This window comes from Dipteris shenzhenensis, chromosome 14, assembly GCF_047967505.1.
Source record: "Dipteris shenzhenensis isolate YYH24624 ecotype China chromosome 14, Dip_SZ_1.0, whole genome shotgun sequence".
NCBI classification, from domain to species: Eukaryota; Viridiplantae; Streptophyta; class Polypodiopsida; order Gleicheniales; family Dipteridaceae; genus Dipteris; species Dipteris shenzhenensis.
Genome location: NC_141609.1, coordinates 16,916,718 through 16,943,369, shown reverse-complemented (window position 1 = coordinate 16,943,369; position 26,652 = coordinate 16,916,718). Strand labels below are relative to the sequence as shown.

At 46.8% G+C, this 26,652-nt stretch overlaps 1 protein-coding gene across 2 annotated transcripts in view; it reads right to left on the bottom strand.

Annotated features, from left to right (window-relative positions):
* Nucleotides 1-26,652, bottom strand: part of LOC147894270 (Amidase family protein) — a 194,831-nt gene that overhangs the window by 96,319 nt on the left and 71,860 nt on the right. For both annotated transcript variants that reach the window (XR_015542124.1, XM_087385054.1), the window contains exons 9-10: nucleotides 11,005-11,159; nucleotides 10,377-10,513 (exon numbers count right to left, since the gene is read on the bottom strand). Coding sequence is in view for 1 of the 2 variants with exons in the window: in XM_087385054.1 (XP_087241180.1) it covers nucleotides 10,377-10,513; nucleotides 11,005-11,159 (292 nt within the window). In the remaining variant the exon portion in view is untranslated. The remainder of the gene's footprint in view (nucleotides 1-10,376; nucleotides 10,514-11,004; nucleotides 11,160-26,652) is intronic.

Genomic DNA, 26,652 nt, shown 5'->3' with positions numbered 1-26,652 from the left:
CCGGAATAGTATCGCCATTGACTGATCTGACCTCAGATAAAGTACCTTTTATTTGGGGACAGAATACAAGAAAGTTTTAACACCATAAAACAAGCTGTGGTCTCAGGACCGGTGTTAAAAATAGTTGATCCCCAGAAACCGTTGTTCCTAGAAACCGATGCAAGTGGCATTGCGGTAGGAGCAGTCCTCCTTCAAGAGGGAAGGCCAGTAGCCTTCGAAAGCAAGAAGCTTTCTCCCTCTCAAAGGAATTGGCCAACTCATGAATTGGAGTTGTATGCAGTTATCCATGCTTTGAAAACATGGAGGCATTATCTGTATGGTTCAGAGTTTTATGTGGATGTAGATCATGATACTCTGAAACATTTTTGTAAACAGCCTGACTTGAGGGGCCGCCAAGCTAGGTGGGCAGAGCTCATGCAGGAGTTTAATCTAACGATTCGGTACCGAAGAGGAAAAGACAATAAGGTAGCTGATGCGTTGTCTCGCATTATGCACAACCTGAGTTTCACGGTATTAGAGAGTGCTCTAATGACCGAGATTAGAGAAACTCAGAAGGTGGACGAGTTTGTCCAGAGCTTATGGCCTAAGGCTCATGTGTTAAAAACCGGGGAAAATGAAAAGGATGACCTGGCATCCAGAAAAGGCCAAACTTATGCAAGATATACCATAAGGGATGGTATGCTAGTTAGAAATGGCAAGGTTGTAGTACCTGGTCAGAATGATCTCAGGCAGAGAGTCATTCGACAATGCCATGATAGCCCGTGTGCGGGACATCCAGGAGTCGAGAAGACATGATCTCGTGAAGCGAGATTTCTTTTGGCCAAAGATGAAAAAGCATATTCATGAATATGTGACACGGTGTTTCTCGTGTCAGGTAAGTAAGGCCGAGCGGGTGAAGCCACCCGGACTTTTACAGCCCTTGGAAATACCACTAAGTAAATGGTCAAGAGCATTTCCATGGACTTCATTGTAGGGTTACCTGCAACACAAGGAGGGTATAATTCTATCCTTGTGGTGGTTGATCGTCTAACCAAGATGGCTCACTTCATTCCGACTAGAGAGTCTATTAGTGCCCCGCAAGTAGCGGATTTATTTATTAGACATATATTTCGTCTGCATGGATTGCCTAGATCCATAGTGTCAGACAGAGATGTCAGGTTTACCGGTCATTTTTGGACAGCGGTATTTGAGACACTAAGGACTGAGTTGGGAATGAGTAGTGGGGATCATCCTGAGACGGATGGTCAGACGGAGAGAGTCAACCAGACTTTAGAGGATATGCTGAGAGCATATGTGTCATTGAGGCAACATACATGGGACAAGTGGTTGCCATTGTTGGAGTTTGCCTACAATGATAGGAAACATTCATCTACCAGGTTCAGTCCGTTTGAGCTGAACTATGGTTATAGACCAGCCAATCCGACTATAGTTGGAGTACCTCAGAAAGTGCCTAGTGCCGCGAACTTTGTAGTTCAGATGCGGGAGATGCTAGCACTTGCGAGAGCTAATATCCGCCAGGCTATGGATAGAGCCAAGGTGTATGCGGATGAAAATCGGTCTATAAGAGTATTTGAAGAAGGAGAAAAAGTTTTTCTCAGAATTCCTTCGCACTCGAAGTCGTTGACTTCAGGAGAGTGTGCTAAGTTATCACCTCGATACTGTGGGCCGTGGTTAATTCTGAAAAGAATAGGCAGTGTAGCCTATAAATTAGAATTGCCACAGGGGTGTAAGGTGCACCCGGTTTTTCATGTTTCGCGCTTAAAGAAATTTTTGCATACAGGTGACTCACTAATCGAAGGTGTGGTTTTGTTTCAGGAGATAGAGGATATTGCAAGGCGCCAGCCAACAAGAATCCTGGACCGAGGAACAATGCAAATACGAAATCGGAAGATACCCACGGTGTTGGTTGCATGGCATGGTCAGCCTCTATCGGAAGCTACCTGGGAATCCGTGTACCAGTTGCGGAGAGCATTCCCAGATTTCATCATCGAGGACGCTGATGCTTGAAGAGGGAAGGAATGTTATGCTCTAGCCGAGATAGCATGACCTCGGATAGATCGGTGGGCATTTTCTCTTAGATGACCAACTTTTGTAATAGTTAATGTGCGTAATTAAATGGTCAAGAGAAGTAACTACCAAGGTCCTAGGTGAGGGCGTAATGGCATTGACTAGGTAGTTCTAATAGGGCTAGGGCCTAGGTGCATCTAAATGTGCAAATTGCCAAGGGGCAATTGTTTTTAAAGGAACTCCAAGAGAGGGGTGAAAAAGGATGCATCTAAGAAGGGGCCTAAAATGAAGACATGTGGCCAGGAACTATCTAGGGAATTGTGGGTCTCAGGGATAAGGATGAGGAAAAATCATGAAGAAATATACGTAATGAGACGAATCCTATCCTAGAGTTTGGCTGGGTGGATAATCAAGTTGCCATCGCCCGTGACTGAACTAGCGTAGGAATGGATGATCTGAAATTTGTTACACTCTGCATAGCCCACTCTGTGGCTTTCCAAAAGGAAGAGATATTATCAAATATGCTCCTGCCATGCACGAAGCCTATCTAAGTATCATGGATGAGGTCTGGAAGAAGGGGCTACAATCGGATGCTGATAGCCTTGGCAAGGATTTTGTATAGAGTGCCCAAAAGAGTGATGGGTCTCCAATGGGATACAAAATTCCTGTTGCCACCTTTCGGGATAAGGTGTATGAGTCCCTTGGTCAGTTAGACAGGCATCTCACCCGAGTCCCAAATGCTCTGCAGGGCTGAAGTAATATGATCACCTATCATATCCCAAAAGGCTGTAAAAAAAGATGGAGTAAGACCATCGGAACCAAGGCACTTGCCCTTATGAAGGGCGGAGAGAGCTGTCCTAAACTCTATGTTGCTGAAGCGTGCATCAACATATCATCTCTAGTGTGACCAACACAGGTAAACTCTGCCAAACTACATCTCTAGCCACATCTCTGGCCTGTGTGTCAGGATCTGCAAAAAGAAGGGAGGCATAAAAATATGTCGCTAAGTGCATGACGGTATCCGGATGAGACTGCAAAACGCCGTCAGAGTCAATAAGCTGCCTGACACTCTCTCTACTATGTCTGGGACAAAGTGTAGAGAAAAAGTGTTTATTGACTCTCCCTCCCATTTATACCCAAAAGGACTCCCGTGCATGAAAGGCATACTCTGCTCTCTGATCAAGCAATGTCTGCACGTGAGCCCTTGCTGCAGCAAGGCGCTCCTGTATCCAAGCATCTGATGGTCGTCTCTGCTCCCCCCTCTGCAAGGCTGCCAACTGCCGGCAGATACCAATCTCCCGCCTAAGTACCTCACCTCGCCGAGCACTAGTGACACAGTGATAAAAGTCGCTGATACTGGCAAGTGTTATGGCCACATGTGAGGGATCAGCCACCCCCCCTGCAAGTGAGAAACCCAGATCTCCAAGACTGCCTCTGTGAGAGTCTCATCTGTGTATAAGGCATCAGGGATCTTGATACTGTGAGACCGTCCTCTCAGATGGGGCTCTGAGATAGTCACCTCCAATAATCCACGAATCTGCAATGTCAGCCCACGAGAGCAACTCTTTCCAAAAAAGAACACGGTCCCCTCTATTGTTTGGAGTGTAGAGGTTGAGGAAACCAACCTTACGTCCGTCAATCAAAAGTAAAATCCACTGGGCCCTGGAGGGGGTGATGGTACCGTGTCCAATGACCAGAGGGAGCATAGAATCTGAAACTGATATGTATGTACTTCCTCTGGTTCCCAAGGGAGGAAGCCAAAAAGTCCAGCCTGAAAACAGCTTACCTGACTTGGAGCAATCTCTGGCATCTAGTTTGTGTTCCTGAAGAAAAAGAATGTCTAAGGAACCACCTGACACACCTGGATGGAGTTGATTTCTAATCAGCTATCTGCGACCACGATGAGGGATGCCACCCAATCCCTATATATTCCAACTGGCTATCCTCATTGGTGGGAGGAAGCGGGTTGGAATATCTTACTCGACCTGGTGGCGGAAAAAGAACCCTCCACCGGAGCTGACCTCCTGCCATACACACGAGGTCCAAGGGGAGGAAAGTCCACAGGTGAGAGAGAGAAAGATCTCTCAATACGGATGCCGATTACTGGCTCTCCGAAAGTGGAAGGTAGAAAATCATCATCTGGGAGGTCAGAGAGGTCCTCAAGAGCGGAAAAGGAGTTTTGCTGAGCCAGTCCTAGGGAGGGGTCCGAAGGATTCCTACCAAAGCAGGGAGAGAATGCAGCCTCTATCCACGGAAGGAGGCACCTGTACTTGGTCCTGATCAAGAAGTGCTGCGGACGAGGTGCCAACAACTTGGGCTGCTGAGGGAGGTACAACCTGATCCTGGGGTGGAGTGGAAGAAGGCTCTTGAACACTAGGCTCCAAGGCGTTAGCCTCCTAAGGCTCCAAGGGGGATGCCTCCGACGTGGTGGAAGTATGATTTGAAGTAGAGGGCCTAACCCACCGTGGGCCAGAGGTGGTGCAGGGTGCAGGAGGGACTCGAGCAGCCCTAGGATGAGGGGGAGCTCGTGTCTGAGGCGCTGCTTGTGGAGCAGTAGGTCCTGCTCCTGCTCTTTGTCGTAAGCTAGTACGAGCTGGTTGCTTTCTAGGCCTCCTTTTCTTCTTTGGGCAATCTCTGGTGAAGTGCCCCGAGGATCTGCAAATCCTGCATTGGTCCTGCCGACCTGCAACCTCAAATCTTTGGCGGAAGAATGACCCATCGGGTCACTGTAGCATGATGTGGTCATCTAAAATATTAGGGTCCTGGACAATGACCTTAATCCTCGGTACCCCATCCATCCTGACCGCCTCAGCAGCTGAAGAGGGCTCGCTAGGAAGAGGGGGGATCTCTGCTACCACACCAAACCTCTCGCCAATAACTGAAAGAAGCCTGTGATAAACTGAGGGGAGACCAGGGAACCTGATGAAAACAAAAACTCCCTACTTGTCCTCTTCATAGGCACACCTAAAAGAAACCTCGTCCCAACAAACGAACATCCTTAAGGGGGCGAGCTCCTGGGGAAGCACCGCAAGCATCCAATCTCTAGCCTGTGATCTGGAGGGGTGTGAACCAAAGATGCGTGCGAAGAGAGTCGTGGAACACTCATGCCCCAAGTCCTTTTGCAACTACTGCAGCTCGTCTTTTGAAAATGTGACGGTTCTCACGGCCAGTGTGTGCGGTAACGGATTGACTGAATGGGTGCCCATTCGTCAATCGAGGTGGGAAAGGCCGACTCAAACACACACAAAAAAACTCCATCCGCTTTCCTGATGCCCAGGAGACCCCCAAAAAACGGGGGTACACTTGAAGGGAGAGGGTGAAGGAAGGAGGGAGAGAGGAGAGAGAGCAAGTCAGAAGAAGAAGGGGGTAGGTTGAAGGAGGAGGGAGGTTGAAGAAGGGGGGAGCTGGAAGGGGGGAGACGGAGGGCAGCAAGGGAGAGAAGGGGACAGCAAGAGGAGAGGGGGATGAGTGAAGAGGAGAGAGGGAGGGGAGGAGAGAAGGAAGGGGGGAGAGGAGGAGAGGAAAGGGGGGGGGAGGGGGGGGCGGGAGCAGCAGCGGGGGGGCAGCATAGGCAGCAGCACGGGGGGGGCAGCATAGGCAGCAGCATGGGGGGGGAGGGGGGGGCGGGGGGGGCAGCACAGGCAGCAACGGGTGGGGGGCAGCACAGCAGCAGTGCGGGGGGGGTAGCGCAGCAGCAGCGCAGGGGGGAAGGGGAGGGGGTGAAGTCATTATTGATGTGGCCATAGATGAAGAATACATAGAAGTTACTGCAGATGCTAAAGGCACCACTGATGCAAATGCAGATGGTGAGAACATAGAGGATTTGTACATCAATGAGGATGTGAGAGCGGCTGGGAATGGAAGTCGTGTATGATGGCTAGCCAGTAGAAAAGGACAAAGATACTGGAAAGGGTAATGTAGACGAGAGAGCAGGTGGAATATTCATGGGCGGTGCTAGGGACATGACTGAAGCAAAATGGGAAGGGAGAGGTGCAACGGATGTGGGAGTTAGACTTGATAGAAACCGGGGTTGTGCATCACACACAAATTAGTAGCTTGACCAGTTTACTATGTTGAGCTAGGTCCTGAAGCCGTCACCAATACTGTCAAATTGGTTGAGTCAGGTATTGAAAGCCGTCACCAATCCTGTCAAAGTGGTTGTTGATGAAGACATAGTTGCAAAAGAAAAGGGATGTTATCTTGACTTTGATGAGCTCCTGGTAAATCCTCCTTCACCTGCTCTCCGCTTCGAACAACTTCTTCCCTGTCAAAAATCCCAACTTGGATCTGACCACCAAAGATCCTGATGGTCCAAGTCAATGAGCACCTCGATGGAGTTCTTAGCTTTGGCAACTTCTCCAATAGATTCACTTTGTGCTCGGCTTGAGGACTTTCCAACATTTCTCCGCACGTGATGCTTCTTATATCATGTTTGGTCTGCAGGAAACCTTCTCTCCAATCTTCTGAAGTACCTCCTGCTCTCAAGTACCTACTCGTTCTCTCACTCGCTCCTTCAAAGTTGTCAGAACTACTTGGCATCTCTCTCCCCTAAGACCCTAGGATAGCACTTCACTCTTTGCTGCTCAGCACTAGCAATGTCCCACCATGATCACCATAGATTGTCTAAGGGAAGGTCCAATCACTTCCAGAGGTGTTATCGGAAGCCAAAGGCTACTCGTGTGAGGTGCAAGGAGTATGTGACACTTGCAACCATGGCTGCTGGTGCAGAACAACTGGTGACTGTCATAAGTGACAATGCAGTGGATCGCGCACTGATGGTGCAACTAGGAGACGAGTGCAAAGTGGATTGTGGTGTTGGTGATGGTGCAAGTTCAAGTGCGATACAAAACATGACAAAAATGCTAGAATAAGAAGAAACACTTAAAGTTGGCTCATTCTAGTGAGAACCACAACAACAATGTGCATACTAAAGTAGAATGAGAAGAGAAATGGACTACTAAGCAACCCAGAGTACACACGTCCACCTCAGATCACTCACCAAGAATCCCCAAATATAGCAGGCTATTTCATAGCTCAGGCCTCTCCGCTCACACACTCTACTCTCCTCTGTTTCGAATGATGATCCCCTCCCCTTTCTCTATTATCTTCACCTCCCCGTCTCTCAATACTTGCAATTTCTCCATTGGTTGTGATTCTCCTCTCTCCCCATCGGTAGATGGCGCTCTCCCTTCAATGATATGGGTTCACCCTTGATGTCTCTGATGATGCTTTGGCTTTTGCAGCTACAGCGACTCCTTGGCGATGCGTAACTCCGGTGTGGCGTCACCTTCTGCATTGCATAGTGCTAGAACTCTTGTGCAGTGTCATAACTCTTGCATGTAGAGGATAGTATCCGTGTGCATACTCTCTACAAACCTTGGCCATTGGGACCTGTGGTGGGCCAAATGCCTCCATCTCCCTTCTTTGCGTCACCAAGATCCATCACCAAGAAGGACAATGTTGGTCCTTGGTCTGTACCACCCGAAGGCCGTTCATGCACCATCGGGAATCTAGTCATGTACCACACAAAGTCGGATCATGGTCTGGATCAGGTGTAGTCATCGGCTTGGAGGATGACTAGTAAACTGGACAATTTACCTTGACGGTTTGTGGTAGGGATCCTTGGCAAGAAGCCCAGTTAGAAGCCGAGTTTGTGGCAGGGATCCTTGGCAAGAAGCTGATTCTCTTTTGGGTAGTGCCACCATGATGGCCTCCATGAGAGACTAAACAGGTTCTATGTGGGTAATTGGGTGATGCATGGGGGGAGAACCACTGGCATTTCGAGAGGCACCATGATCACAGACCACTCCTAGATTTTTCTCCACCTCAAGCAACCGCGTTGAGGTCTGCCCCAAAAAGGGGTCCGCATTCCAGATGCCTTGTTCCAGGAGGAGGAGGTACGACATGCAGATCATTGAGATTTGGCGGCAGCCTCATACCCCACCAAAGGGAGGATGGGCCCTATGGTCAAAGATGCAATCCAGAGGGGCAGTGAGGAACTCTTCTCTCGGGCTCTTCAATGCCACCTCCTCCAAGCATGTGAGGGAGCATTGAGGTGCGACATGGGCTCCATTGATTGTCTTAGGGAAGGAACCAGACTCCCAGTGGCTTTTGGATTGACACGAGTGTGTGAGACTTGACCTTCAGGACATGGAGATCCGTCGCATAGAGTTTTCTCACCACTCATCCACAGTATGGGCACAACAGGGTGGTGGAGGGTGGTTTGTAGGCCATCATCTCTCAGTCATATTGATGCCCTTTGAGCCCTGGTATGTGTCAAGTAGCTTTAGTTATTGGCACTTAGGTCACCTAGTACTTTTATTTCGCTTCCTTGAGCCTGCAAAGGCCATGTGCTCTCAATAAGTATAACAATAAAGCCTTTTGGCTCCCTTCTCTTTCCAGACACAAATCTCCTATCAAGAAGAAAAATAGCACAGTACGCAAATTTAAATCCAATCATCTCATAGTACATCTTTGTCGCTGCAAAATCCCTAATTACATCAAAAGAGTGTCTGAAAACCAATTCAAGGCATACAAAGGCTGCAAAAAAAGTTTTTACAAATTTAAAGGTTTCTATTGTTTTAAAGAATTCTCCATAAGTTTTTCCAGTACTCGACGAGGGCAGGTTACAGGCTTCAGCAAAGAGACTCTCATCACATTCCATCTGCCTCCCAGCATTGGCACGCACAGGGACTTACTGCAGAGCTCTTGCTGAGCTACTGGACCCACTTTTGGGGCATCAGTAGAGCCAGGAAAGTCTCCTACTTTCTTTGGCTCACTATACATAGGGGCATACCTGTGGGTACTTGGCTCCAACAGATGGGTAGACTCTCCTTGTGTATGCGTCGTCAGCTTGCAGAGGAATCTAGCAAGCATTGTTTATGGAGTTGCACCAGCTCTAGAGTGGTATGGACAAGTATCTTCAGGTTGTTCTCATATGTTACATCTGAGTCCTTTCTGATGACTTGGGGCGCTGCTCTTTGGGGGAGAGGATCTGGAGCCTTTACTCTCTTTGAGTCAGAGCCAGGAGACCTCGGTTTCTTCATGCAGCGTCGCCAGAGACGGGGTCCCACGGAGGCCAGCATCATGGAGCCGCAGGATTTACTTTTGGTACCGGTACCAGCACAAGATTCCATGCCTACTTCAGCTGCAGGGTCAGCCTGGGAGGTACCCTATGGCGGATATGGTGTTCGCGATGTTCTTTTGTCCTTCGGGACCATTTATGCACGGAGGCTGACACTCTCGCTTCCATTTGGGCAGAGATTATCTTCACTCTTAGGAGTCAGTGGGAGCGGTGTACACGCACCTCTTTGGCAGCTTGTGGGAGACTTATATCCTTCATGAGGACATGGGACTGCTCTTTATTTTGTCACTTGACCCCTTTTGGGATGTCGTGGCATTTTAGACCACCTCCATGGCTTTTTTGCCACATTGTTGAGGCTAGGGATAGAGTACTTTCTCTCCCACCTGTTGTATGATTTGTTTTGAATGGAAAATATCACTCTTTATTTAAATACAATTGACATTGTTGATGGATTCAATGTCCTTGATTATGCAATTACGAAGGGTTGCTACAATGCTCCTTCCAAATGCTAGCATCAAGCATGCTTACAGTACTAAATAGATGTAAAAATAAGGCTTGAGTTCTTTGTTACCACAGTAGCTAACAAATGAGTTCGCATACTCTCTATAAATAATTAGTCTATGCATGCCCCCGCCCCCGGACCCCTGCCCCCAATGTTGCATCTGAAATATGCACCGAGAATCCAAATGGCACTTTGAAATGCATCCCCATGACAATGCAAATTGCATTCATTACAAATCTCAGACTACAAAAGCTATTCACATTCTTGAAAACTTAACATTACTCACGTAGTTATAAATTAAATATGATTAGAGAATAGAATCCAGTATTTTCAGACACACAAAAATTGTAGAGCCTAGATGCTATAATATCTGGATCATTTTCTTCTAGGAGATTTGTAAATTATTAGCATCTCACTTACCTTCAAGCGAATGAAGAGAAGCATCCACATCATTGGTATGAATTCGTTTCTTCTTTGAAAGATTTTTCAAAATTTGAATTGAAAATGACCAGATAGTTTGTTCATACCATTGGTCGGTCAGCACAAGGACACAGTTGTGCAAAGATTGAGGGATGAAAGTGGACAGATGCACAAGCTTCTATAAAGTATGACCAGAATACATACAAACTTAATTAAATCCAGTAAAAACCTCATACAAAATCATGCAAAAAGAAAAAGGCTGCCGTAACCAATCCAGAGAGTGGAAGTGGCCTCCCTATAGGTTTTCATCTTGCTTTGAAACTTTCTAGTTGCTTGCTAAAAATATTATCTTTTGCTACATACCAAGCTTTCAGCTAAGCTCATCACCCAAGATCGACCAATCATACCAAATGTTGGCCTAAATGCTGTTATGCCACATCGTGCACTTGGATAAGTGATGGAACCAGCTGTCTCAGAGCCAATCGCGAAAGGTATTAAACCTGCAGAATATTTTGAGCACAATTCTTATAAAAATATTACGAGATGGGAAAGAAATATGGAATATATTTCAAGCTTTGCAAGTCTAAAGTGCATCCCAATGAATGAAGTAAACATTATTACTGTACGTGAGGATTGAGAAAGATCAATGAGCCTATTGAATATTGGGACATTTTTACTCCCTTTTCATACATTAGGCAGTCCATGAAATACTCTTTTAAGATGTGTCCAAAGAACTCACTAAGTAAACAATGATGAAATCCTGTTGAGACAATACGCTAATTCAGAACACCTTTCTTTGAGACTCATACATGTAGCATGATAGTTATATGGCATCACAGCACAGAGTTATGGTAAACAGCCTTCTACAAAATGAATAAATAACACAATTGTAAAACAGAAAATATAAGCATCCCATCAATGGAGATAAAAGGAAAAGCTAAACCCATGAAAATTTTGTAGTCCCTTTTCCTGTAAATAGCAAGATGAAAACCTGCGGATGTGCTTGCAGCTGGCCCAGCTGAGGATCCTGTCGAAAACTCCTCAATATTCCATGGGTTTCTTGTGCGGCCCCCAAACCAGATGTCATCATATGCCAAAGATCCAGACACTAATTTAGCAACAAGAACTGCTCCTGCTTTTTTGAGCCTACAACATGAGGCATAATGCAAAAGATTTCAGTGACATGACAATGTGCTGATTCCAACGGAAAAAACTATCACAACTGTAAAGGGGCAATATACACTTGAGCAATCGACAGGGGCCTTTAAATGTTATCTAGAGCAAGCACTTCCATTCACAGCATTGATATTCAGAGAATCAACTCATACAAATAGGTTATACTCCTAGAGGTCAGTTCATGACAAGGCTCTGAATAAAAGAAAATGAAATACCAGAAAAATTATGGAACAAGCTTTTATTGAAATTTTGTATCATAGCCACGAATTTTACATTAATGTTGTCTACAAGAGAGCCTTCCACACAAAGCATCGAACCCAGCATTCTGTGCCTTCTGCCCTAGTCAAACTAGATATAGTATAGCTGGATATAACTCCATAAGCTAGACTCTAATTTTCAAGCAATGTATGTCATAGCAGCTGCGTTTCAATTTAGTAAATTGGCCATATGATAGACTCCAAAATCATCCAAAAGTAATGCAGATCGTATGCATATACATAAAAGTTTCACAAACTACATTTACATATAGATGAACATGCAAACTTCTAGTAAAGGGCAGACATAGTGTAAGAATGTTTCAAGATGACAAGTTCATGAGCTGAACCAAGGCGAATCATAACAGCAAAAAGGCAGATTAGAACCTGCATGAATGGCCTTCATTCCAGGTCCTCTCTAAATAAAACTCATAATACAAAAGGACGTGTGCACGAATAGGTGTGGGCAGACGCCTCTAGAGAGTTGTTTTCCTAGACAAAGGGATACACTCTTAATAGCATAACCCAAAGAGACATAGCCCATAAGGATAATTGCATCCAAAAGAGACACATCTCATACGAAGAGTCACAGTGTGGCCTTTATGTGAGTCTGTGAGGGCGGAGAGAACACACAATGTTGTAAACTCTAAACTAAGATTGACTACCAGAAAGGTACATAGCATTTGGCAACAAACCTATGAAGGACCCCACACTCCATTGAACTTAAGCCAGTTTCTAGATCTAAACTCTACAAAGGGTCTCAACCAAGGTCCCTATACAATGGTTAAACATGTCTCACCTAGTGTAGTCTCAATATTACAATTCATCAGAACCTTATCATATCCATGGGGGCATAATCTCAAAACAAATAAATATAGGAGTCTGGCTTTATTCTTGGAGGTTGCATCATCAATCCCCTGGTTAAGGAAATTCTTCTTTGGTAATGCCTTGGTGAATATGTTTGCTCAATTGTCCTTGGTAGAATCACCAATTATCTAGATGTGTTCATCTTCCACCTTTTCTCAGATGAATTGATATGTGATTCCAACATGCTTAGTCCTAGAATGACCCACTGGATTCTTAGCCAAAACAACGCATGATTGGTTATGACAACTAATGGCAAGGATCATTCATGTGAAATGCCAAGTTGACCAGGTAATATTTGAAGCCAAAGGGCTGCGTCCGATTTGTGAACGCAGCCCCGTCAGCTGCAAAACTGACTTTTATGTATCTTGTTTTTTCGAAGTAATATAATCAGCACTGTTTTTTCGGAAAATATATATATATATATTTGAAGCCAAATTGCTTCACGTATTCTTGAATTTGCTGCTGTACTCAGCCCTATTTGAAGCAAGAGCGATACTGTTTTTATTTTTGCTTACACCACCATTGTTAAGTGAAAAACTGTTGCCTGTAATGGAGTTTCTATATCTGCTACCTGCCTGATCACTGTCGCAAAATCCTTGCGGCTGCACAGAAATCCAAAATGCATATTACCTTTGCCTAACTTGACGATTCATATTCCTCCCACCAAAGGATGGCCTTAAGGTGAGCCATATATTGACAGACACAACTAACTATGTATGCATGTCAAGACCAGTGGTCATGTGATAAATCAAGCTGCCAACTAATTGCATGTATGAAGTCACATCCACATCTGGCTCATCCACATCAACATCCAATAAACATACTTTGTTAAGCTCACAAACATGCCATTAGTCTGCTGTTATACTTCTATGCCCAAAAACACATTAATTTGTCCGAAATCTATCATCTAAGACTCTCTGAGTAGTGCTACCTCTCTTGATCACTGTGTGTAATGATCAGATCATTCATGCAAAATGAAAACAAAGAAGCTCCCATTTTTTCTGTAAAATAAAGAGCTCTGGATCTGATTGTTCTTCATCACATCAAATGTTTAAACGAAGGCATCTATCTTGGTGTACCATGACTTGGGTTCCTTGTTAATTCCATAAAGTGTCTTGTAAAGCTTGGAAGACTTTGCCAAAGCCAGGTATCTATCTTGGTGTACCATGACTTGGGTTCCTTGTTAATTCCATAAAGTGTCTTGTAAAGCTTGGAAGACTTTGCCAAAGCTAGGTAGCTGCTTCATATAGACCTCCTAATCCAAGTCTCCATTTACAAAAAATGATTTGGCATCCAAGTTCCAATACAACAATGGCCCTACCAACTTTAAGATCTGCACTGACATGCTGATCTCTTTTGTGGATACTTTGGGTAGATCGAGGCTGGCACTCATATAGACTCTCATCCCCATTCTGCTCTACATTGATGACATCGTACGTATTAGAGGAAGTATATCTGGCAAAGAGCGAACTTAGAAAGAAAGAAAGCACCCAGTATACCACTATTGCTAGCTTGTAGTTGAAACTTGTTTGATATATCTCCTCGCTTCTCAGTCTCCTTCACTCCCCTTCCCCCTTAATCAAATTCCACAAAGAACAATCATCGTCTTCTCCCTTGCCTAGAGTATATCCATCATCTCGACCAACTTGTCTCCTCTCCCATCAGCCTTCTCATTCTTCATCTACTCCCTTACTAGTAAATCTCCTCTCTCTCCACTTGTAAGAGCCTCATCCAAAGACATTGGAATGACTAAGGAATTCACCTAGTATACTGCTATTGCTAGCTTCAGTCTCCTTCACTCCCCTTCCCCCTTAATCAAATTCCACGAAGAACAATCATTGTCTTCTCCCTTGCCTAGAGTATATCCATCATCTCAGCCGACTCATCTCCCGTATCAAGTGATCTCCTCTCCCATCAGCCTTCTAATTCTTAATCTACTCCCTTACCAATAAATCTCCTCTCTCTCCACTTGTAAGAGCCTAATCCAAAGACGTTAGAATGGCTAAGGAATTCACTCCTATTGAGAAGTCCTCGCCTACTCTCCTCATCGACATTCAAACACCATAAAAGCCAAGCCATATCCTTATGTAGTAATCCCATAATGGCTCTTCCCCGGTCCGCTTTTCATTTGTCTATATCCTTATCTCCTTGGTTCAATCAAGGGTCACTGCCACTCTTGTTAGCCTAACATCTTATGAAGCCACTCTAAATTTATCTACATCACTGTAACATCACTAATTGAAGAGGGCTGCCAGTTCATGTTCCACCCAGTCATGGATTCTATCGAGGGCTCCCCTTCTTTCTAACTTCTTCCTGAAATTTCTTTTCACGTGACCTTCTAATAATGGAGCTCTCCATCTAGAATCCTCCTCCATGCCCAATGCATGCCATGTGGACCTCCTGGACTGCTGAGTGTCCTTCAAAGGACCTTAATCTTTAAACCCTTCTTGGCACCCCCCCACTCTAATACCATGCCTACATATTCCTAGGCATTAGTTCTTGTGTCCACCGTTGCATTGCCAAGCCCTCTTCGTTTCCTACCTCACCATAACCATGTCGTGATCCTTCCGTTGATAGGACAAAAACTGTATCAAGTTTTTGAGCACTCTATATAGCTGTGGGTAGGCACATAGATGTACACATCTAGGGTACGTGTGGGCTTTTGGTATTTGTGGATTTTTCTTTCACAAGCATGATGGACTGATGTATGATAGTTTTTTTGAGACAATAAAGTATGTTTTGCAGGGACTTCAAGGGAAATGATGAAATGCAATGTGGTTGTACTAGATCTCCAGAATAAGGGTATCCAATGTGTGGTCAAGTGAATGTTTTTGGGGTCATGTAAAGTCAAGTCATGAAGGGTTTTTTTTTCCCCCCTGAGTCAACACGGTATTGCATGTTATGGGAATTTGATATGTTCTGGTGCCCATGTCAAGGGGCTTTTCATGTGGGTTTATGGGGGTGCATGCAAGCCTTAATGTGCATGCTAATGTGTCTGGGAATTGTGTGACTAAAGGTCCAAAATGTGCATTTAATGTGCCTTGGGGGGTATTTGCATTTTTTTATGGGAGGCTGGTAAATTCCACGTGATGACGTGGCTGGAAAATCTGGAAGGGAATGTGCACATGCAAGGTGGCTACGTGATCGAGAATTGGGATGCTCTGTCTGACGAGTGGAGCTACGTGAAGATGGCAGCTGGGAGTTGATCGGATTGATGCTGGAAGGATCTACGTTGCACTGGGGGGGCTTCTTGAAGGGAAGGCTGGACGACCAGATGAGGAGGGGTCTCTACAAGAAAACTGGAGAACCATGGAGACGTGCACGCTCCATGAGCAGGAAGCTATCATAGTCTGTGAACCTTGATGGAAGTCTGTGAGCTCCATGAACTGAGAGGCCATGGCTCTTGCTGGAGGTGTTTATTAGAAGTGGTTTGGTAGATGACTGCTTTGTGGGAATCGTAAGGATGCGGGCCGAGGAAAGGAATACTATGGCTTGGTGAAAGCAGCTCGAAGATCTTGTTCAGGGAGTCTGACGATGGCTGGAGTTTTTTGTGAGAGAGCGTCGCTACTTCACGAACAGTTTGTTTGGGGAGGGCCGTGAGCTCCGAGTGCTTTGTGAGGGAAGAGAAGTTGTAGAGCTGGGTACCTTTACGTGAAGCAGACAGACAACGAAGGTGCTACAGCGAGAACATGAGCCGATTGGTATTTAGGGCACACGATCATTTCGAGGCTGAGGGTAGAGACGCTTTTGACGAGGGAGCTTTGTGAGCTTGTGTGCGTTGAGAAGACTTTGGTGCTAGAGACCTCCAGAGATAGTGAGCTTTTTGTAGTTGGCTGAGCATGGCTACCACACAGGAGGGACGGTCGTCGTTTGCACGTGAGCTGATACAAAGAATGCATGGTCTGGTTTAGATCATCTGAAGGACTGTAGGTGGCACTGTTGCAGCTTTGTGGGAATTACGAGCTGTTGTTCTTGATGGAAGCTTAGGGGTGTGGGCTGTGGGTTCATAGTATTCTCAGGCTGACTGTTCTCTGAGTTTTGGGGGGGAAGTTCAGCTCTAAGTTTATCTGTTTCTGGTTGTGTAGTCTTTTGGTTCTCTCTGAGTCTATGTGATCCATGTTCAATCAATTTTTGTGGGCGTTTGTCTCGGTGCCTAGTACAAAGACACATACTCTAAAATCTGGTGCATAAGCTCATCATCTACGAGCCCACATGTTGCTGATCCCTATGAAGTCTCAGCTATCTGACGTGGTAAAGTACATAATTCCTGGCTGTCTTTCCTTTTTTTTCCTTATCATCTTTTTGGCGATTCTGTTGGGGAACTGAGGAGTTTTGAATTGAGATTAGGTACTCAAGACAAAACAGCCCAGAAGATTGGCTAGGAAATGTTGCTTGAATCTCTGTGTGGTTAGGGATTGAAACTATGAAGACAAAGCCTCACATGAGAGTGATTCATTGTGAGTCATGTGGGGAGTGTGGATACACGACGGAGAGATGCCTTGATGTTGAACTTCGAGTGATACATCTCCGTGCTAAGGTTCGGAAGGCTTTGAAAGTGATTTCTCTTAGGAAGAAGAATGCCAGTCAGATGCAGGGTAAGTTTTCTTCAATAGAGTGATTATTTTTGTTTTCTTCGCAAAAGAGGTTGGGTGGTATTTCTGGTCGGGAGTGTGTTTGAGATAAGTCAGTCAGGAGGAGAGATGGCTCATGAATTTCCTCGATTTCACGGGTTGCCCAATGAAGACCCAGAGAGGTTTTTAGAGTGCCTCGAGTTCACATCTCTTATTAAAGACAGGAATGCTCCAGAAGTCCTCCTTCAGATTCTATCCTTTTGTCTGTTGGGAGAAGCGAGAACTTGGCTGTAGACTTTCTCTACAAGGATGCGTGATGATCAGGGTGCTCATAGAAACCCGACTTATCCAGAGGTGAGGATAGCTTTCCTGGATAGGTTTGTGTGTGTTAGAGATCCTGATGGCATTTGGAGAGAGCTATGTTTACTGCAGCAACAGCCAACCCAGTCAGTGGATAAGTATGTCGGTAAGTTCACTGTGTTGTGGAATAAATGGCAGGTGGCCTTATTGCCTGAAGTTCCTCCCAGAGTCATAAAAAAGAATAGGTTTGTTGCTGGTCTGAAGCCGGAGATTAGGATAAAGATTGGATGTAAAGAGCTGGTCACTTATGAGGATGCTCTCAGGGTAGCAAAAGAGAAGGAGAGGAAGCAGAAAAGATTGTCACAAATGATGTAGGAGATGCCAATGGTTCAGCATGTGCTTGAGATTATCTCTCATGTGAAGACAGAAATACAAACGCCTAAAGTCCGAAAGGAGGAGAATATAAAAGAAGAAATTCACGAAATGTCGGAGCTTAGGAAGAGTTTGAGTTTGAATTTGATGAACAGTAGGGGAAGAGGTAGATCATCGGGTGGTTATGGTAGAGGCAGCATGCCTTCTTTAAATAATTCAGGCCCGTGGCAGGCAGGACGAGGTCAAGGGTCATTTGCACCTTGTGTCCAGTGCTTTAATTGTGGAGAGTGGGGACATTACAGCACACACTATGATAAGCCTCCTCATGCTTGAGGTGATGTTTATCCACTGCCAACAGGGTTAGATAATAGGGTAAATGATCACAGTGCAGAAGTAAAAGATGCAGCTAAGCCTAGTACCTTTGGAATCCATAAAGCCACTGCAGAAGAGAAAGGGAAAGGTAAGGCAGTTACATTTGGCTTGTTGGAGTTGGAGGAAGTTAAAGATGTCATGCCATTAGGGAAAAGAGATAGAGAAGAGGAGGTTGGTCCGAGTGCAAAGAAGGGGAAGCAGTCTGAGGAGATGATGACCTACCAAAAGAAGAAGAGCAGGAAGCCCAGAAGGAAGTACAGAACTACAGATTATCCCATGGGGAAGGAGCGGGGAGAGTATGATTTGGTGGAAGATCTTTCAGCGAGGAAACCGGACATTTAATTTGCCCAAAGCTTAAAAAATAATGGAGGCTTCGAAACCTCCACTTTTGAACTTGAGCTGCTGCTCCTCCCCGTTCCCCTGCTGCTCCCCCTCCCTCAGCCCGTCTCTCTCTCCCCTCAGCCTGTCCCTCGCCCCTCCCTGCTGGTCCCCCCCTCCCCCCCTGCTGCTCCACCCCCTCCCCCTGCCTGTCCCTCGTTCCCTCCCCCTGCCCTTCCGCCCCCTCTCCCTGCTTCCGCCCCCTCCCCCCTGCTGTCCCGCCCCCTCTCCCTGCCTCCGCCCCCTCCCCCCTGCTGCTCCGCCCCCTCTCCCTGCCTCCGCCCCCTCCCCCCTGCTGCTCCGCCCCCTCTCCCTGCCTCCGCCCCCTTCCCCTTGCTGTTCCGCCCCTTCCCCCTGTCCCGCCCCCTCCCTTGCTTGCCCCTCGCCTCCCCCCTGCTGTCCCGCCCCCTCCCTGCTTGCTCTCCCGCCCCCTCTCTTCCTCTCACTCCTCTCTTTCTTCTCCTCTCCTTTCCCCCTCCCTCCCTCTCAGCTTGCCCCTCTCCCCTCTCAGCCCCAGCCCCTCTCCTCCTTCCCTCCCCTTCCCCCCTGCTTCCTCCTTGCCTCCTTTCCCCTCCCTTGCCCCCCGCAGCTTTTCTGGAACGGAAGGAGCTTTTATTCTGTTCGAGTCGGCCTCCTCACCTTGATTGGCGATGGATACCCCGTCAGCCAATCCTACTCCATCTCCACCGGCCGCGAAAACTATCACTTTCTCTAAAGACGAGTTGCAGCAGCTCAAGAAGGATGTAGAGATTGAGTGCTCTACCACATTGCTAGCACGCATCTTCGGGTCTCACCCTTCCAGATCCCAAGCCAAAGACTGGATGCTTGCGGCTCTCCCCCCAGACCTCACTCCTCGATTGTTAGATGTTCGCCTTCTGGGACGAGGTTTTTTCCAGGTTGTTTTTGACACTCCAGAGGCTGCGAGCACTGTGCTCAAGGCCGAGTTTTTACACCTGGGACTCAGGAAGATCTTCTTTGAAGCCTTTCACCTTGGTTTCGACCCAGTAGAGGCAGATAAGAAAATCTTCTCGCTCTTCATCAGGTTCCCCGGGCTTCCCCAGGTTTACCATCGTCTTCTTTCTGTTATTGGGGAGCATTTTGGCGCAGTTGCTGAGATCCCACCCCTCCCTGGGTTGCCATTGACTGCAGCAGAGGCAACCAAGGCTGATGGGGTTCCTAGAGTTAGGGTCCTTTGCAAGGATCCTAACCTCAAGATGGACCACGTCATGATCCAGCGCCCGGATGGTTCCTTTTTTCGCCAGAGAGTGGAGATTTCAGGCAGGCAGGACCAGTGCAGGATTTGCAGGACCTCGGGACACTTTGCCAGGGATTGCCCCAGGAAGAAGAAAAGGCCTAAGAAGCCCTCTGGTATAGCTACCGCCTCAGGGCATCGACAGGGGGGACAGGGGGGGGGATTAGACCCGGCACTTGCCCCTCGACCTCGACAGAGGGGTGGTACAGGTCCAGCTCCTGCTCCTCGTTCTTCACGTGGCGGTCCTGCTCAGTCAGGTGGTGGTACAGGTCCAGTACCTATTCCTCGGCGTCGACAGGGGGGTGGTACAGGTCCTTCACCTGCTCCTCGACCCCCACCTCCCTCAGGCACACGCGACGCTTTACCACTTCCAGTACGTGTGCAGGTCCCTCCTTCAGTTCACGAGGGTACCTTAGTAGACTCTGCTTCACCTCGAGCTGTCCTTCCTGTCTCACCTTGCACAGTCCGAGACGCTGAAGCTTCGACCTCCTCCCCAGTTGCAGCTTCTTCCTTAGATCTAGCAGTGCCAGATGTTCCTCTTGAGGACGGAGAGATCTCCGCGGCTGGGCAGACACAGGGTAGAGAGCATTCCTCACTCCCTCCCTTGGATAGGGGGAAGGGGATAGCTTACACTCTTGATCCTCTTCCCTCACAAGGGATCCTTCGTACTCCGGTGTCTGGATTGCTCCACAGGAACTCGTTTTCAGCCTTGGCAGAGAGTTCAGATTTCCCAGAGGAGGAGTTTGTGCCCGCTACTTTTGGGGAGCCAGTGGTTGGGTTTCCTATTGACAGGGCTTCTTCTTCAGGTGCCAGGATTCTTTCCCCTATTGACTTTCCACCACTGGGTTCCTTCCCTCCTTCCTCGAGCAGGAGGTCTTCCCCTGTTGAGGGGTTTGTTTCCGCTACTAGGTCGGGTAAGGTGTTCCACTCTACATCCTCCCGTCAATGAGGATTATCAGTTGGAACATACAGGGCCTAGGTGGCGTCCCACATCGCCGCCGTAGATAGCTGATCCGGGATCAGCTTCATCCAAGTGTTACTGGGGGTCCCATTGATATATTATTTATTCAAGAGCACAAGCTGGATTATAGAGATTGTGCCAAGTCAGGCAAGTCGCTTTCAGGCCATACTTTTTGGTCGCCTGCATTGGGCACTAGGGGAGGCACTTCTATTTCAGTTTCGCAGTCGGTTCTCCCCTTAGTTGTTGGGCACGGAGTCATTATCCCCTCTAGAGCTCAGTGGATTATTCTTTTGATTGGAGGGCGTAAGGTTGGCTTCCTCAACCTATATGCCTCCAACATTAGAGGGGAACGTGTTCTTATGTGGAAGACTTTGCTTTCCTGGGCCCCCATTGTGGATTCTTGGGTGATTGGAGGTGACCTTAACATGGTCGAGTTACCTTCAGACAAAAAAGGGGGTAGAGAAGGCGGACTTCACTCTTTGGAGAGAGCAGCTTGGGATGCCTTCCTTTTCCATTTCTGTGGCAAAGATACTTGGTGTGATGATGCCTTTCTTATTCAGCCACAGTCCCTCCTGTTCTCTTGGTCGAACAGGAGGCAACAGATGCCTATTCATGCACGCATTGACAGATTTTATGTAGATGACAAGGCACTAGACAGAGGTGGATCAGTATGCATTGCTGCGGGGGTTTCCACCTCAGACCATTTCCCTGTTGTTCTGGCTATCTCAAAGCCTCACTTGAGAGGCCGATCTGCCAGCATCAGGATTCCAGATGCCTTATACACAGAGGAGGACCTTACGGAGGCAGCCCTACGGATATGGTTTGCTCATGTCTAGGGTGGGCAGCCACATCCATCACATTTAGCCGCTGCCCTCTCTGGTATTAGCGACTTTTACTGCTCAGTTGCTTCTACCAGGAGACGAGATATTCTCAGACGTGAGATTGGTGTTCGCCAGCAGTTAGCAGCTTTGCAGAGGGAAGAGCAGAAACGGCCTTCAGATGCTTGGATTCAGGAGCGCCTTGCTGCAGCAAGGGCTCATCTGCAGTTATTTGTTTGATCAGAGAGCAGAGTATGCCTTTCATGCGCGGGAGTCCTTCTAGATTCAGATGGGTGGTAGAGTCAATAAACACTTTTTCTCTACTCTTGGCCCTAGACATAGTAGAGAGAGTGTACACTGTATCTCAGCTTATTGACTCACATGGGGTTTTACAGACAGAGCCAGATGATGTCTTACGCATAGCTTCAGATTTCTATGCCACCCTTCTTACTGCTGATCCTGAGACACACGATATAGAGGATGCTAGACAGGCTATTTGGCAGAGTATCCCAGTGTTGGTGAATCCGGATATGCATGTTCTACTTGACGCACCTTTCACCAACACAGAGTTCAGGACTGCACTTTCAGCCCTTCACAAGGGCAAGTGCCCAGGTTTAGATGGCCTCACCCCGTCTTTTTTCATTGCATTTTGGGATATGATTGGAGACTATATTACTTCAGCCATGCAGGCCATTTGGGACTCTGGCGAGATGCCTGAGTCGCTTACAGAGGGCCTCATCCACCTTATCCCAAAAGGAGGTAGCAGAAATTTATTGTCCCAGTGGAGGCCTAACACACTTCTAGGGACTTGTTACAAGATTCTGGCCAAGGCTATCAGCCTCCGATTGCAGCCACTTCTCCCTGATCTTATTCATGACACTCAGACGGGATTTGTGCATGGCATAAGTATTTTTGATAACATTTTTTCTTTCTGGGAAGCTTCAGAGTGGGCCATGCAGAGTGGCCAGAATCTTGCCATTCTACTGTTGGATTTTGAAAAAGCTTATGACAGAGTAGATTGGAGTTTTTTGGAGGGCACCCTTCTATGCTTTGGATTCACTGATGTTTGGATCAGAGGTGTTTCCTCTTTGTACAGATCAGCCCATAGCCAAGTACTTATTGGTGGGGTAAGGGGTGAGAGATTTCAGATTTCGAGATCAGTCCGTCAGGGATGCCCCCTTGCTCCTTTCCTTTTTTTATTCGTGGCCGAAGCTATTAGCATCTATGTTAGATCTCAAGCTGACATCTTTGGGCTGAGACTTCCCATCAGAAGAGAAGAGGAGCTGCTTGACAGTGAGTTGGCTGATGACACAGCGATTTATTTGGATGCCTCTCCACAGGCATTGACTTCTTTCAGGACAGCATTGGATTTATTTTGCTTGGCGGCAGGGGCGCAGATAAATTGGCATAAATCCAATGGCTTTTGGATCAGTGATGAGGACACTCCAGTTTGGGGGCTTGACATAGGGTTCACTTGGGTTCAGAGGGGTGTGCCTATCAGGTATTTGGGCTGCCAAGTCGGCTTAGGTATTTCTACCACGCAGCAGTTTGCTCCCGTGTTGGAGAGCATCAGAAGGAAGCTTCTCTTTTGGAGCTCAGCCAAGCTGGATCTTGCCTCTAGAGTTGTGGTGGTCAACCAGGTCCTCCTGGCCACTGCCTGGTTTATTTGTTCATGTTGGTGCCGTTCTAGGGACTGCATCATTCAGCTCAGAAGACGGATCAAGAACTTTCTCTGGAGTGGGCTTGATGGCACTGCAGATGCCTTAGCTAGAGTGGCTTGGGAGACCCTCATCCTCCCTACACAGGATGGGGGTCTCAATATTATTGATCCAGACTTACAGTGCAGAGCTTTACTTTGCATGATAGTGGTGCGAGGACTTATGCCAGGACAGGAACCGTGGAAGGACTTTCTTATCAGCAGCATACAAAGGTGCACACCTTCCTCAGGAGGAGACTGGATGAGCAGTGTTAGGTGGATCTTCACCTCAGCACACCTCAGATCACCTTCATCCCCTCTCATGGTTGCCATTCTGAAAGCTTGGGCTAGTTTCAGAAGCTCTCTTCGGAGGATTCCTCCTTCCTCCCGGGAAGAGATTGATAGGCAGCCCATCATGTGGAACGACAGTATTTTAGATGATCGTGGCAGACCACTGGGTGCCTCACTCTACATGCAGTGGGCCAGGTGGGAGAGGGGACCTGCTTCTTCTTTGGGATCTTGGAAAGCTTTCCGTAGGCTTCCAAAGGAAACCAAGTCAAGGTTGACAGGACATCTCAGAGGGAGTGCAGGGAGGATCTTGCAGATTGAGACAGCCCTTCCAGAGGCTTGGATAGACACAGATGATATGCCTCTCACTTCCTCCACTTGGGCAGGTACTTTCTCGAGAGGCGGGGTTCCACTTCAGGTCTTAGCCTTCCGAGATGCACAGGAGGATGCTTTGGTTTTCAGTGTCCAGGATGGTGGCAGATTGCTCAGATCTACAGATGCTATCTTGCTGGAGTCTGCTTTTCAGCCTATCAGGGTCGTAGGCCTTTTGATGCAGGGATCAGATTCAGAGTGGTTCTTAGACCCTGACCCCCAGTTACTCTCCACCGGGTCTTAGAGACTTTGGCTCTATGGAGGAGTTCCCATCAGGTATTTACAGTGGGACCCCGGAGAGTGGGAGTGGATTGACGCGGGGCATCGAGAGAAGACCATCCCCTTCTTTCGTTACACGGTCAGTAATGCCAGGAGATTTCAGCTCAGTAGTAGAGGCTGGAGACCCTCCAGAGTTCCTCATTGGGAGACTTTTGGTATTACTGCGGATCAGCAGAGGTACTTCTGGAGGAGGCTCTGGAAATCCCACAGGAATAGAAAGATCACTATCTTCTTTTGGCTTTCTATTCATGGAGGGATTGCAGTGAACCTTTGGAGGTCCAGATTCGGAGCCGACCCTACTTGCCCTCGTTGCCTTTCTGCTTCGGAGTCTATTCAGCATTGCTTATGGGATTGCAGACAGGCGAGATTGATTTGGATGGGGATAGCCAGGATCTTCAGTCACTTTGCCCATTCCCCACTTTTTATGACTTGGGGCTCGGTGGCTTGGCTTTCTCTTACAGGACCTCAGGTTTTCTATGAGGGACTTGACTCCTCTCGGGCCATTTCGGTTCGACGTCATCGGGTTGAGTTCTGCTCGTTGGATGTGGTTCCACACCGTCCTTTTACAGCTGTACATGCCTCTGTGGATACTTCTTGGGAGATTATAGCGAGCATAGCAGCCTGGCATATCTGGAGAGCCAGATGCACAGAGGCTATGGAGGGTACTCAGGTTCATCCCTCGCACACATTGGCTAGTTCTGGACAGACATCGTACACACTCTGATGGCCGTATGGACGGGTATGCAGGGGGACTCCCGTGCAGCCTCAGCTAGGAGGGCTTCTTTCTTCAGGGAATGGAAGGATTCTCCTTTCTTCTCTGAATCTACTACAGGGTTGAGATGGCACTTTCAGCCTCAGCCTTGGTTTCTTTCCACCTCACTCTGAGGGGTTTTTATTATCCTCATGATTTCATGATGTATTCCGCTTTGAGCTTGCTCTCGCGGGTTTTTGTTCTTACTTAATAGAAGTCTTTTTCATGAAAAAAATAATAATAATAATGGAGGCGGGCTGTAAATCCAGCAAAGAAGAACTCTCATAAAGGTACGTGTCTGTCTCAGAGTTGCCAGATCTTTTACCTTCTGTGGAAGCCTGGCATAAAGGAAAGGGGTTTGGAGAGGCCTATATAGATGGGGGTGCACAGATTTGTGTGATTACCCAAGCTTGTGTGGAGAGATTAGGACTGAAGATATCCCGCTCCTCCAATTATCGCATCAGAATGGCAAACCACTCCAAGGTGAAGACTTTAGGGATAGTACCTAGCCTGGAGGTTAAGGCATTCAGTGTTTCTTGTCGAGTGGATTGTCATGTAATGCCTGCGGGGTTGGGAGCCTATCCTTTGATTCTTGGAAGGCCGTGGTTGAGGAAGGTTGATGACATTTGTGTCTATAGTGGAGGAAGTCTACAGTGGAGGAAGAAAGTGGAGGAAGAAGGGAGCATTGTGGCAAGTTGGATTAGGTATTTTATGAGATTGATAATAATGGTGGTCAATTAAATCCTAAGAAGACTCAGTTAGCTCAGACCAGCATTAAAATATTGAGGCATATTGTATCTGAGAATGGGATTGAGCGAGATCCAGGTAAAGTGAAAGCTTTAATTATGTTGTCCTCTCCTGAGAATACCAAGCAATTGCATACCTTTCTCTAGAAGGTGAAGTATATGTCGAGATTTATTCATATGTTATCTCAGATTTTGTATCCTCTTCAGTAGATGGTAAAATCTAAACCTCTGAAATGGACGACGGAGAGTAAAGAGGTGTTTGAGGCAGTTAAGAAATCCTTGACTCATATTTCAAGTGTAAAGCCACCAGATTATTCCATGACTTTTTATGTGAACCCGTATGTAGGATCAGATGCTATTGGTGCTATTCCTTTGCAGCAGGGAGAGGGTTCCAGATATATGAGGCCAGTACGGTAAAGAGTGAAGTAGAAAGGAAGTATTCAATGGCTGCTTGTAGGAGATTTTGGTCTTATCTATTGTCCAAGCCTTTTGTGGTTCTCACCTCATGTTCACTACTGCCTCATATGTTGAATAGTACAAACATCTCCAGCAGCATGATTAAATGGATAGTAGAGTTACATGAGTACTCTTTTACCTTCTTGGTTGAGAACTCTACTAGAGCTTCCCTGGCTGATCTCCTCACCTATAAGGAAGGACCTATTTTAGTTGAAGATCTGGAGAAGAACACTGACATGAATGAAGAAAAAGTACTAGAGGATGCATTTGTTTTACACTTTGATGGATCTTACAAAAAAAGTTTGAATAAAAGTACAGGAGGAATTGTCATTTATGATCCTAGAGGAAAGGAGATTCGGAAAATGGGGATTCAGCTCAAAGCAAGCAGTAATAACGAAGCTGAATACGCAGCCCTCTTTGAAGGTTTGAAATTATGCATTAGTTTGGGTATTAAGAGACTCATGATTAAGGAAGATGCTCTGTTGGTTGTGAAGCAAATTTTAGGCGTCTGGAAGATGTTCATTTGAAGAGATGGATAAGTGCGGTGAAGAAACTATTAAATCAATTGGATGCCTGGACACTCCAGTATATAGAAAGAGGTAAAACTGTAAATGCACATGATGCTGCGCAGGAAATTACAGCAGCTTATGTTGATGCAGTAAGAGTGTAGGAGCCCTTATACAAAGGAAGGGAGACATTGGCTTGTGAGGAAAGCTTCCTGTTAACTGGT